This window comes from Pongo pygmaeus, chromosome 18, assembly GCF_028885625.2.
Source record: "Pongo pygmaeus isolate AG05252 chromosome 18, NHGRI_mPonPyg2-v2.0_pri, whole genome shotgun sequence".
NCBI lineage: Eukaryota > Metazoa > Chordata > Mammalia > Primates > Hominidae > Pongo > Pongo pygmaeus.
The window spans coordinates 66,667,501-66,680,055 of NC_072391.2; the positions used below are offsets into that span (position 1 = coordinate 66,667,501).

General features: G+C 41.1%; 1 protein-coding gene across 1 annotated transcript in view; it reads left to right on the top strand.

The window, feature by feature from the left end:
* SNTB2 (syntrophin beta 2) overlaps positions 1-10,992 on the top strand; it is a 125,577-nt gene extending 114,585 nt beyond the window's left edge. The window contains exons 6-7 of the mRNA XM_054454120.2: positions 1,508-1,692; positions 2,750-10,992. Of these exons, the coding sequence (XP_054310095.1) occupies positions 1,508-1,692; positions 2,750-2,842 (278 nt within the window). The 3' untranslated portion in view covers positions 2,843-10,992. The remainder of the gene's footprint in view (positions 1-1,507; positions 1,693-2,749) is intronic.
* Positions 10,993-12,555: the final 1,563 nt, after the last annotated feature.

Sequence of the window (12,555 nt, forward strand, 5' to 3'; positions counted from 1 at the left end):
GACTATAGGCACACACCACCATGCCCGGATACATTTTTTATTTTTATAGAAATGAGATCTTGCCATGTTACCCAGGCTGTTCTCTAGCGCCTGGCCTCAAGTGATCCTCCTGCCTGCTGCCTCAGCCTCCCAGAGTGCTGGAATTGTAGGCATGAGCCACCATACCTGGGGCATTTGCCAGTCTTGACCAAAATTGTTTGTATCCTGTCAGTTCAGAGGTGTCCTTTGAATTGTATCTTTGATAGCATTGACTGTGACTTTTGCTGAGTATAGCCTTTAACTTTGATGAACATAATCTTTATCTTTATCCCAAATGCCAACCAAACCATGTCACAGCTCCTGAAAGGCCTCTCTGCCTTTTGCTCCTTTGGTTGTTCCTTCTTTCCCAGTTCAGTCCTTCTGCCTCTTCCTCCCTGCCTGTCCAGTTTTACCAATTCTTTTTTTTTTTTTTTTTCTTGAGACAGTGTCTCGCTCTTGTCACCCAGGCTGGAGTGCAGTGGCGTGATTTCATCTCACTGCAAACTCTGCCTCCCAGGTGCAAGCAGTTATCCTGCCTCAGCCTTCCGAGTAGCTGGGATTACAGGCATGTGCCACCATGCCTGGCTAATTTTTGTATTTTTAGTAGAGACGGGGTTTCGCCATGTTGGCCAGGCTAGTCTCTAACTCCTGACCTCAAGTGATCCGCCCACCTCAACCTCCCAAAGTGCTGGGATTACAGGTGTGAGCCACCATACCCGGCCAGTTTTACCAATTCTTTAGGGCCCATCTGAAGGCCCATCTCCTCCAGGAAACCTTTTCTTGACTTTGGCCTCATTCACTTTGGTGTTTTCTCATGTTCTGTACATTCTGCCTTACACAGTTGGAGATTTCCTGTTTATGCCAATGTGTTTACAAAGTCCTTGAGAGCAGGGACTGTGCCTCTTACTTCTCTAGTGCCCTGCACAGCCTACACACACTTGCCACTACGAGTGTTCAGTGGGTACTCGTGGAATTAAATAGAACAGATGTCGAGGAGTGTTATGGTCATTTCTGCCTCATCTCAGTGACCAAAACAAAACACGCTTTTTTTTTTTTTTTTTGAGGCAGTCTTGCTCTGTCGCCCAGGCTGGAGTGCAGTGGCGCAATCTTGGCTCACTGCAACCTCCGCCTCCCGGGTTCAAGCAATTCTCCTGCCTCAGCCTCCTGAGTAGCTGGCATTACAGGCGCCCACCACCATGCCCAGCTAATTTTTGTATTTTTAGTAGAGACGGGGGTTTCACCATGTTGGTCAGGCTGGTCTCAAACCCCTGACCTTGTGATCCGCCTGTCTCGGCCTCCCAAAGTGCTGGGATTACAGGTGTGAGCCACCGCGCCTGGCACAAAACACACTTAAGAAGTTTACATACAGGTTAGGTATCACACATGCTCAAGAAAATATTTTTCCTATTTTGAAGTCAGAAGAATCCCTTTTCACTTGATAACTGACATAGCAACTTTACAACTAATGTTTTTTGCTTTTCTTCAACAGGCTGCATGTTAAATGGCCAAGAGGTAAGGCTTACTATTCACTATGAAAATGGGTTCACCATCTCCAGGGAAAATGGAGGCTCCAGCAGCATATTGTACCGCTACCCCTTTGAAAGGCTGAAGATGTCTGCTGATGATGGCATCCGAAATCTATACTTGGATTTTGGTGGTCCCGAGGGAGAACTGGTAAGAGTGTTTCTGAAACACATATTTATCTAATAGATGTTCTCTTTCCTTCTCATTACTTCTTACCCCTTATATACAAAATCATGGACTGACATTCCATTTAGAACCATGAAATTTTAAATTAAAAAAAATTTTTTTAAAGATGGGGTCTCTGTCGCCCAGGCTGGAGTGTAGTGGTGCAATCATAGCTCCCTGCAGCCTATACCTCCTGGGCTCAAGTGATCCTCCCGCCTCAGCCTCCTGAGTAACTGGGACTGGACTATAGGCGTGTGCCACCATGCCTGGCCAATTTTTGTATTTTTTGTAGAGATGAGGTCTCGCTTTGCTGCCCAGGATGGTCTTGAACTCCTGGCTTCAAGTGATCTTCCCATCTTGGCCTCCCAAGGTGTTGAGATTACAGGTGTGAGCCACTGTGTCTGCTGTTCTTCAGTTTTCAAGATGGCATTGGGTGTTGGTTTTTGTTGGTGTCATTTTTCTTTTCTTTTTTTTTTTTTGAGATGGAGTCTTGCTTTGTCGCCTAGGCTGGAGTGCAGTGGCACCATCTCAGCTCACTGCAACCTCTGCCTCCCTGGTTCAAGCAATTCTCCTGCCTCAGCCTCCCGAGTAGCTGAGATTACACGCTCGTGCCACCATGCCTGGCTAATTTTTCGTATTTTTAGTAGAGATGGGGTTTCACCGTGTTAGCCAGGATGGTCCCGATCTCCTGACCTCATGATCTGCCCGCCTCAGCCTCCCAAAGTGCTGGGATTATGGGCGTGAGCCACCGCGCCTGGCCTTAGATTTTAAATCCTCTACTATTTAGTTCTTCCTACCAGGCATGGTGAAACCCAGTACACCACCAGTTGTCTCCTAATTGGGGATGTGAAACCTCACGCCAGTATTATGACATGGAATAACCTTATTCCATAGTGCACTTTTGCCTGTGACTTTAAGTTCCTAAGAGTTTCCATAGCTCTGGCACATTCTTTACCTACCTTAAATTTATTTTGCATCTTCGTTTATTAAGTTGTCTGTATATGGTAGTGAGGTAGTGACACTTAGTGTCCTTTCTCCACAGACCATGGACCTGCACTCTTGTCCGAAGCCGATTGTATTTGTGTTGCACACGTTCTTATCGGCCAAAGTCACTCGTATGGGACTGCTTGTATGAGCAACAAAAAATCAGAAAAGAGCCTTGACTGTCACAAGAAATATTTCCACCTCAAAAAAAAAAGCACAAAAAGAAAACTCTTTGCTCTCCTTCAGCACAGTGCCTTCCCAAGGACCTGCAAATAACTGCTGAACCATAACCGTGTTTAAAGAAGAGCCTACCTTTCACAGTCTACCTTGGCCAGATATTCTAGGACTCTAAAAGGCTCCAAAATGAAGCTGTTGATTTATTCTCATTTCAAAATATGGTTTATGAGTAATTAGGTTTATTTCTCCTGCTAAAAAGAATGGCTCATTGTTTTCTTTTTTTTTTCATTGTTTTCATTTTTAGACATAATCAAATACCCAAGCATTGTTTTCTTTTTCTTCTCCCTGTAGGATTTGTGTTGTACTTAGCCTTGATCTCTTGTTCAAAACAATTGTCCCTTCCCAGGTGCTAGCTTGCAGCAGCCTGTTGCTTCGTGAGCATTCCAGATAGGTCGTATGTCTTGGATTTACTGTCCTCACTAGCTCCTTCCACCATAGGAAGTCCTTGAATTGCATCACCAAAGGGTTGTTCCGTTTGCCCTGGATCTCCCTCTATCTCAGCCTGGCCATCACTTCCCACCTTATCCCAAGCTTTGCCACTGTCTCTAGGACTTAGAACTTGCAAATTTGATTTGCCTTGCCTTCTGCTTCCTTTCTAGTGGTGACTGAGTTGAAAAGCAAGTTGGAAGCCACTGCTTTTAAAGAAAAGTTTTGCTTGGTTTAGGTTTTTCCAATTTTATTTTTGTTAGGAGCCAGGGAGTATTATAAGATTTATTTTAAATGAAAATCCTCTTTCTAGGTTAAGCCATTTTTTTAATTGCTTACCAAATGTGCCTTTGGTTAGGGTTAGTGGAGCTTTATTAGTCACTATTTGAATAACTGGAAATCACTGCCATTTCAAGGAGATCACCTATCCTAGTTTTGAGGAATAGTCTTTGAGGTGGGTTTCCTTAATGGCATCTCTTCTAGTAGGCAGATCTGTTTGAGCAAGATAAATCCTAAAGAGCCAGCCTGCTTGAGGAGTAGACTTGGTGGGTGAAGCCAGCTCTTCCGCACAAACATCATGTCGAGTTGTTTTGGGCTGCCCAAAAACAACAGGATGCAGCATCCTGGCTGTGGCCTGGCCCTTTGTGGCAGCAGTGGCATGGACAAGCAACTGCTAATTCAAGACTTACTGTTGGCTTCACAGCACACCCTACAGTGAGCAGGGTGATGAGACCATGGAACAGCTACCTGCTTTTGGTTAAGATTGCCAGATATCATCATTAGGACACAGTAGCAGCAAGAATGCTGATTTTGTAGTGTTGGAAAATCAACTCAGCTTGTTTTTCCTAATTTTGAAGGTGGTATATCTCTGCAAGCATTTAAAATGGTATAATATCAATATAAAATGTCAAAATTAGCACAGTCCCTGGATCTCAAAGAATAGGTAATATTGACTTGGATGTTCTTTATGCTCTCTGAAGAAAGGTCTAGGGAAAGTTCTTGTTTGCTTGATTGATCAAGAGTGCCATAGAAGAATGTGAGCGCTATGGAGGGTGGAGGAGGGTGTCACTTCAGATGGGGCAGGCACAGGGGGAGAAAAGAAGAGAAAAACACACCTGTGTGCAAAATGAGCTATTTGGTTTCAGTGCAGCCTGACCGATGGGGAGGACCCATGAGCAGAGAGAGTTCTAGGTCAACATTGTAACTCCATTGTCCTCCTTCACTCATAAGTCAGTCTTCCTTCCTCATTACAGTGAAACCAACAATATGTAGAGGTTGGGGAGAGATGCCTGTTCTTCCCCCAGCTTCATATAATTGTCAAAGTTCCAAAAATGAATTATCTGAACTGCTTAAAACTGGAAATTAAAATCTAGACAAGAATATGTCTTTCAAGAGCTTTTTATGTTTTGAAAATTCATAAACCTAAGATTGGCTCCATCTGAGATAAATTTTCTTTTCTTTTTTTTTGAGACGGAGTCTCGTTCTGTCTCCCAGGCTGGAGTGCAGTGGCATGACTTCGGCTCACTGCAACCTCCACCTCCTAGGTTCAAGTGATTCTCCTGAGTAGCTGGGGTTATAGCTGCCCACCACCACACCCGGCTAATTTTTGTATTTTTAGTAGAGGCAGGTTTTCACCATGTTGGCTAGGCTGGTCTTGAACTCCTGACCTCAAGTGATCCACCTGCCTTGGCCTCCCAGAGTGCTGGGATTATAGGTGTGAGCCACCGTGCCTGACCCACAATAAATTTTCATTTCAGGGAAGGAAAAAAATCTCTTGAAGGTCCAGAAATGATTTCTGGAATCAGAATTTCAATATGTAATACCCTCAGGTAGGCAATCTTGAACCCTCTATGCAGTGAGAGCATTATTAATATGAGATGTTGAATGATGCCTTTACAGACTTCAGCAGCAAAACCATTTGGTTGAGGTTTTCTGTGTTAATGTGAAAGGCTAAGCCACTGAGATTTGCAGGGGAGCTTCTGAGCCACCCTGCTTGTTGGTTATATGAGGATGTAAAATAGGTGGAATTAAAATGTGAGCAGGAAAGGCAAGGCATGTGTGCATTTTCACTCATTTTGGTCAAGGCTAAACTGACATGTATAGCACTGAGGTTTGTAGGGTTCTTAATAATATCTTTTGAGTCTTGTTGTGAGATGAAAGTATGGGAGGTTTCCTTTGTCCATTAGCAGCCCCAAGAACCAGAACCCTTTTGCTGCTTTTCTTACATACCTAACAGCTCTCCAATCATGATGACCAAGGTTGTTCTTCAATCAAATGTGTTTGTGGGATTTTCAGTCCGCAAATGAAGTGCTCTCTAATGAATGGGACACCATGATAAATATGTATTTATATTTAGATGCCAAAGTATGGCAAATTATTTCCAAATGATAACTACAAATGGGAATTTTCGATATTCTACCTTTTTTATAGAACCAGCTCACTTTTCATTTCTTTTTCATTTTGAATTAAGAAAATTGTTGAGGATGTGGTGGGTTCCAGTGTGTGGAATGGAAAGGAAACTGCAGAATAGTATCTGCTCCCCATTCAGAGGGACTGCTTCCTGTGCCCCCCAGACCCGGGGCTTCGACAGCTTCTCCACATTCCACACAGATGCCTAGGAGCAGCGAGTTGGTATATGAAAAGTCTCCCACCTTTTCTCCTAAAACTTCTCTCCTTTCTCTCCATAAAAAAAGGAAAGGAACAAAAGAAAAACATTCAGTTTTTCTTTTTCTGAAAAAGGTAAGTCCTTTCCTGAAGTCATCAAATGAAACATTATCTGGAAATTAGTTTCTAATGTTTTATATGAAGAAATACTTATATATAAGTTCCTACAGTATTTATTAGATAGTTGTAACTGTAAACTCACCTTCCTAGTAGATAAGAGTTTCAGGTTAAATACTGGAACATATATAGGCAGTCAAAAATACTACTTTAAATGTCATTCACCTATTTTAAAGCCATGTTTTAGCACTTTTTAGGCCAAAGAAGGTCTGATAGTGCCTGTTTTTATGTTCTGTACTCTCACAAACTTTGTTACTGAAAATTGATTGCATGGCAGGAGAGATTGGATTATTTATTTCTTATATTTTTATAAGTAAAAAAATCTTTCTAAACAACAAATACCTAACATTATTACTGATTGTTTTCCTAATTTATCCTCCTAAGTTGAATGGTAACAAAGCTTTTCCAGCTGAATGAATGCACTTAGCTGATAAACCAGAATTTGTTCTTTTTTTTCCTTCTTTTTTTTTTGAGACAGGTTCTCACTCTGTCACCCAGGTTGGAGTGCAGTGGTATGATCATAGCTGACTGCAGCCTCAACCTTCTGGGCTCAAATGATCCTTTCACCTCAGCCTCCTGAGTAGCTGGGACCACAGGTGTGTGCCACCAGACCTGGCTAATTTTTATGGGTTTTTTTTTTCTTTTTTTTTTTTTTTTTTTTTTTTTTTGTAGAGACAGAGTTTCGCCATGTTGCCCAGGCTGGTCTTCAACTCTTGCGCTCAAGCAGTCCTTCTGCCTCAGCCTCCCAAAGTGCTGGGATTACAGATGTGAGCCACTGCATCTGGCCTCAGAAATTATGCTTAAAAAAAAATTTAAGCTGTGTGGAATCTGGACAAGGCTATGTTTCTCCTAGAAACAGGTTTTGCTGTAAATGGTTTTGATGGACCAAAGAGTGAGAAAAGGTTATAATAGATTTTTTTTTTTAATTTTGTGAGAAACTCCAGGTCTTCTTGCTTAACTTATATGCATGTGGATATATTTGTTTTCAAAGCCATGGAAGAATCTCTGTTCATATATTTTAATGCAAATTACCTTGTATGCTGCTATGCAAATTCTATTAAAAGGCCTACCTGCTTAAGAATTAAACATTTTTGAAACTTTCAGGGAAGACCTGTAGACTCAAGCACTTTCTCTGCTTTTTTGTATCTTGGACACTTATGCTGAATTATGTTCTTATTATTTTCACTGGTTATAAGCTATTCCTTGTACATAATATTTAAACTATCCAAATATCCAGCATACATTTCCACGTGGCTGCCATCAGCTGTTGATGCCATGAATGAAATGGCTGGTTAGAAAGCCAAAGGTCTTCTTTTTTCAATTCCTAATGAATAAGTAAAATGCCAGATCTCTTTGGTCTCAAAGCAGATTGCTCTGATCAGATCAAATATCTATTAATGAAAAGAGACTTATTTAAATTTGGGATTCTGCTTAAACTTTAAGTTGAATTTGACTGTAGTCATTCATTCTTTTTATATATCTCTGTCAGGTATGACATTAAGTACCAGGTGGTCTTATACTCTACTTTGAGTTTGGAAATCACTTTCAGTTAAATTTCCGCTGTTATTGTGGGGTTTTTTTTTTTTTAAACCCCACTGAAGATGGAAGTAGAGCATTCTGCCATCTCCTGCTGTTCTTTCTCTGTGCCCCCTGATTGCTTGGTAATCTAAAATTATTCTGACTTTCCACATACTATCTTTAAAAACCAATTGTAGCAATCTGCCCCCCTCCACCCTTTAAGCTAAATCTTTCACTGTGCTGGATACATAGACACTCGATAAATTTGTGATGATAGTTCTAAAATAATTATGCTATATATCAGGGTTATGTATTTTTGAGCAATATCATTATTCCTATGCTGTGATGTTAAATGGAATTTATTTTACACTAGTAATAGACTGCTTAAGTGGCTGATTTGAAACCCTTTCTCTAAAAAAACAAAAACATCTGGCAGATGAGTGACACAAATTCATTCTCTTAAAGGATAGAATTTCAAGTTAAGGATAAGGTACAATAAATAGGCACATAGAAGACATCTGTTTTTTTTTGTTTGTTTTTTGTTTTTTGTCTCTCTGACTAGCTAAACTGCCAACTAGAAGAATGGTTGTTATGTAGTAACTCAGAAGAATCTTTTAATAAGTTTCTTCTTTTGTTTCAAAACAAACTTGAGCTTCATTTCTTGCCACCTCTGTTCTTTCTTCCCACATTGGGTGACTGAACTGATGCTTATTCTAGTTTTTATAAGAGGATCCACATTTAATGTAATGCATAAATATGCCTTTTGCAAATTATTGCTTGTTCTCCAGTGAACATTTGATCATATTCAACAGAAATCTACCATATAAGCCATAATCCTTGAATTGCCCCTTTTAAAATAGATTGGTTAAAACCAAACCCTATGAGAGAGAAATGATATTTCATTGTATTGTAGGTTTGGGAATCCTGGTTAGATTTATAATTTCTGGCCGGGTGTGGTGGCTCATGCCTGTAATCCCAGTACTTTGGGAGCCTGAGGTGGGTGGATCACCTGAGGTAAGGAGTTTGAGACCAGCCTGGCCAACATGGTGAAACCCCATCTCTACTAAAAATACAAAAAGTTAGCTGGGCGTGGTGGTGCGCGCCTGTGGTCCCAGCTACTTGGGAGGCTGAGGTGGGAGAATCACTTGAACCCAGGAGGCAGAAGTTGCAGTGAGCCGAGTTCATGCCATTGCACTCCAGCCTGGACAACAGAGCGAGACTTCATCTCCAAAAAAAGAAAAAGAAGAAAAAGATTTATAATTTCTGAGTCCCCTAAGTCCCTTTCTCAGTTTGCAATAATCGTACGTCCCATGCTATTGACACTAATTTTGAAACTGGAAAGCTAATGAATGACATATTCATGTGTTCTTTCACCTAATAAACATTTATTAATATATAGTTCTACACCAGGCATTCTGAAGGGTCCAAAAGAAAGTTCCTGCCCTCAAGTAGCACATAATCCATTATTTCTCAGTCACACCATGCCATCTGTTTATCATTCAGCAGTTAAGTAATTCATCACTTCATATTTTTACCAAAGTATATTTACAAGTCTGTTTATCTGGATCTGGCAAACTGGAAAATGTTTGAAGGGATACTCAGGTTTTGATCCATGCCAACATGAAAGGACTCCAAGCACATTTAAGTAGGGTGGTCTTTTCATCATGCATGATTTTTTTAATGCAAATTTAGACTTTAGTTTGGGAAAGAGAACAGTATATAGTATCCTTTGTAAGATAAATCACAACAACAAAAATTGTTTTATTGCCCAAAGTAGATAAATGAGAAAGTCTTTCTTAAAAAATGCTTCTTTAACTGTAACAGCAAAACTAAATGCATATTTTATTAACCCCTTATTTCTAATTGCTGTATTCATGTCCACCCTTAAACTATTTAAGCATTTCTTATGCTGAAAGTCCTTATATACATGGTAGATGGAGTATTTCTCCATTAATGATAGATCAAAATGAAGATATTTAAAAATTAACAAAATCAGGCCAAGCCAGGAGGATCACTTTAGCCCAGGAGGTCCAGACCAGCCTGGGCAACACAGCGGGACCCCGACTCCATTTAAAAAATTTTTAAAAAAAACTTTTAACATTTAAAAAATAAATAAAAATTAACAAAATTTCACTTATTCCAGGACACGCTGGCATTCGGACTCAGTGAAAAGGGCACCTAAAGAAAATAAGGCTGACTGAATGTTTTCCATAATTTTCACACAATAACAGTCCCTTTCTATCCAGCTTGCCTTCTGTTTATCTCTAGGGTTAGCTTTTCAGGCAACATCCTTAGTCATTGCCCAGAAAGTACCTGAGCTATCAGTGATTGGAATGGCACAGGAAACTGAATCACATGGGTGCCCTCCCCTTGGTTTTCAAGTATCTTGGAGGTGTGCACAAAAATTAGGTCATGCCTTCAGTGTCTTGTTCTTTAAACCTACCCTTTGACAATCAGGTGCTAATGATTGTATACTATTAAAACCAGCACATAAGTATTGTAAATGTGTGTTCCTCCTAGGTTGGAAGAAATGTTTTTCCTTCTATCTGGGTCCTGTTAAAGCGAGTGTCAGTTGTGTCTTTTCACCTCGATTTGTGAATTAACAGAATTGGGGGGAGAGGAAATGATGATGTAAATTAAGTTTCAGGTTTGGCACGATCATCATTCTCGATGATATTCTCACTTTGTCGCAAATCTGCCCTTATTGTAAGAACAGGTTTCAGAATTTTCCCTCCACTATACGACTCCAGTATTATGTTTACAATCCACTGGATGAGTGCAGCATTATAGGACCTTGGTGCCCGGAAAAATCTGTCCTTTTTGGTACCAAACCTGAGGTCTTTTGGAAGATAATGTAGAAAACCACTACCTATTGAAGGCCTGTTTTGGCTAATCTGTGCAAACTCTGATGATACCTGCTTATGTGGATTCTTTTCCACACTGCTTTCATTTTTAAGTATAAAGACTTAGAAAACTAGAATAATGCTTTTACAAATAATTAAAAGTACGTGATGTTCTGGGTTTTTTCCTTCTTTTTAGAACCCTGTATTTAAACAAGGCTTCTTTTTAAGTCTTGTTTGAAATTTAAGTCTCAGATCTTCTGGATACCAAATCAAAAACCCAACGCGTAAAACAAGGCAGTATTTGTGTTCCTAATTTTAAAAAGCTTTATGTATACTCTATAAATATAGATGCATAAACAGCACTTCCCCTTGAGTAGCACATCAACATACAGCATTGTACATTACAATGAAAATGTGTAACTTAAGGGTATTATATATATAAATACATATATACCTTTGTAACCTTTATACTGTAAATAAAAAAGTTGCTTAGTCACGTGGTTGTTTTTTTTTTTCCAATTTTTAAAATGCTGAAACAGTTTTGAACCTACAGGAAAGTTACAAAAACAGTACAAATCTCCTTCACCCAAATCTCCCAGTTGTTAACATTTTGCCATATTTATTCCATTACCTTGTCTTTTTCTAATATGATTCTCTAGCACCCTTAAATTCTCTAGTGAGGACCTCCAAAACATAAGGACAGTCCCTGCATTGCCACCATAAAGCCCTCCTAATCAAGAAATTAACATTGGCACACCACCACCCATTCCATAGACCCCATTCAAATGATGCCAGCCATCCTGGCCATGTCCTGTTTTCCTCTCTGGCCTTGGATCCTGGCCAGTACCACTTTCTTGCCTTTCGTCGTCGTGTCTCAGTTCTTCAGTCTGGAATGTTCCTCAGCTTCACTCTAATTCGCATGTGCCTGAGTCTCAGCACAGGGCTTTGATTCTGCAGCACAGCTCTCCAGCTGGTTCTATTCAGTGTTGCCTCACAACCAGGCTGTGTCATACAATCTTAGCAGAGATGCCATGATGCCATGCTCTCTTCAGGGTATCATGTCAAGAGACACACGAGGGCCACGCATCCCACCCCCAGGGGTGTTCCCTTCAGTTGCCTAGTCAAGCTAATGTCCTCATTGTTTTCTCCTTTGTATTTATTTATTTATTTAGAGATGGAGTTCCGCTCTTGTCGCCCAGGCTGGAGTGCAATGGCGTGGTCTTGGCTCACTGCAACCTCCGCCTCCCAGGTTCAAGCGATTTTGTCTCAGCCTCCCAAGTAGCTGGGGTTACAGGTGCCCGCCATCACGGCCGGCGAATATTCTGTATTTTTAGTAGAGACAGGGTTTTACCATGTTGGCCAGGCTGGTCTTGAACTCCTGACCTCAAGTGATCCACCTGCCTCGGCCTCCCAAAGTACTGGGATTATAGGCGTGAGCCACCGCGCTCAGCCTCTCCTTTGTATTTAATTAGCATTTTGTGAAGAGAGATTAAGGTGTGCCAATTTTTTGGTTTTTTTTTTTTTTTTTTTTTTTTTGGAGGCAGGGTCTTGCTTCATTGCCCAGGGTGGAGTACAATGGCCTGGTCACGGCTCACTGCAGCCTCGACCTCCCAGGCTCCAGCAATTCTCCCAACTCAGCTTACGGAGTAGCTGGGACTACAGGTGTGCGCCACCATGCCCAGATACGTTTTTTATTTTTTGTAGCGATGGGGGTTCACCTGTTGCCCAGGCTGTTCTCGAACTCCTAGGCCCAAGCAATCGGCCTGCCTCGGCTTCCCAAGGTGTTGGGATTACAGGCATGAGCCCCCATACCCAGCCTCAACTTGCATGTTTTTTGCCCTCCATTTTTTTTCTCTCACAGGGTAGACTTGTGGACAAATGGATCACTTGCCTCTGGTGCGTTTTTTTGTTTGTTTTGTTTTGTTTCTTAATTTAGCGACGAGGTCTTACTATGTTGCCCAAGCTGGTCTTGATCCTCGGCTCAAGCAATCCTCCTGCCTTGGCCTCCCAAAGTGCTGGAATTACAGGCGTGGGCCACCACACCCAGCCCTAGAACTGT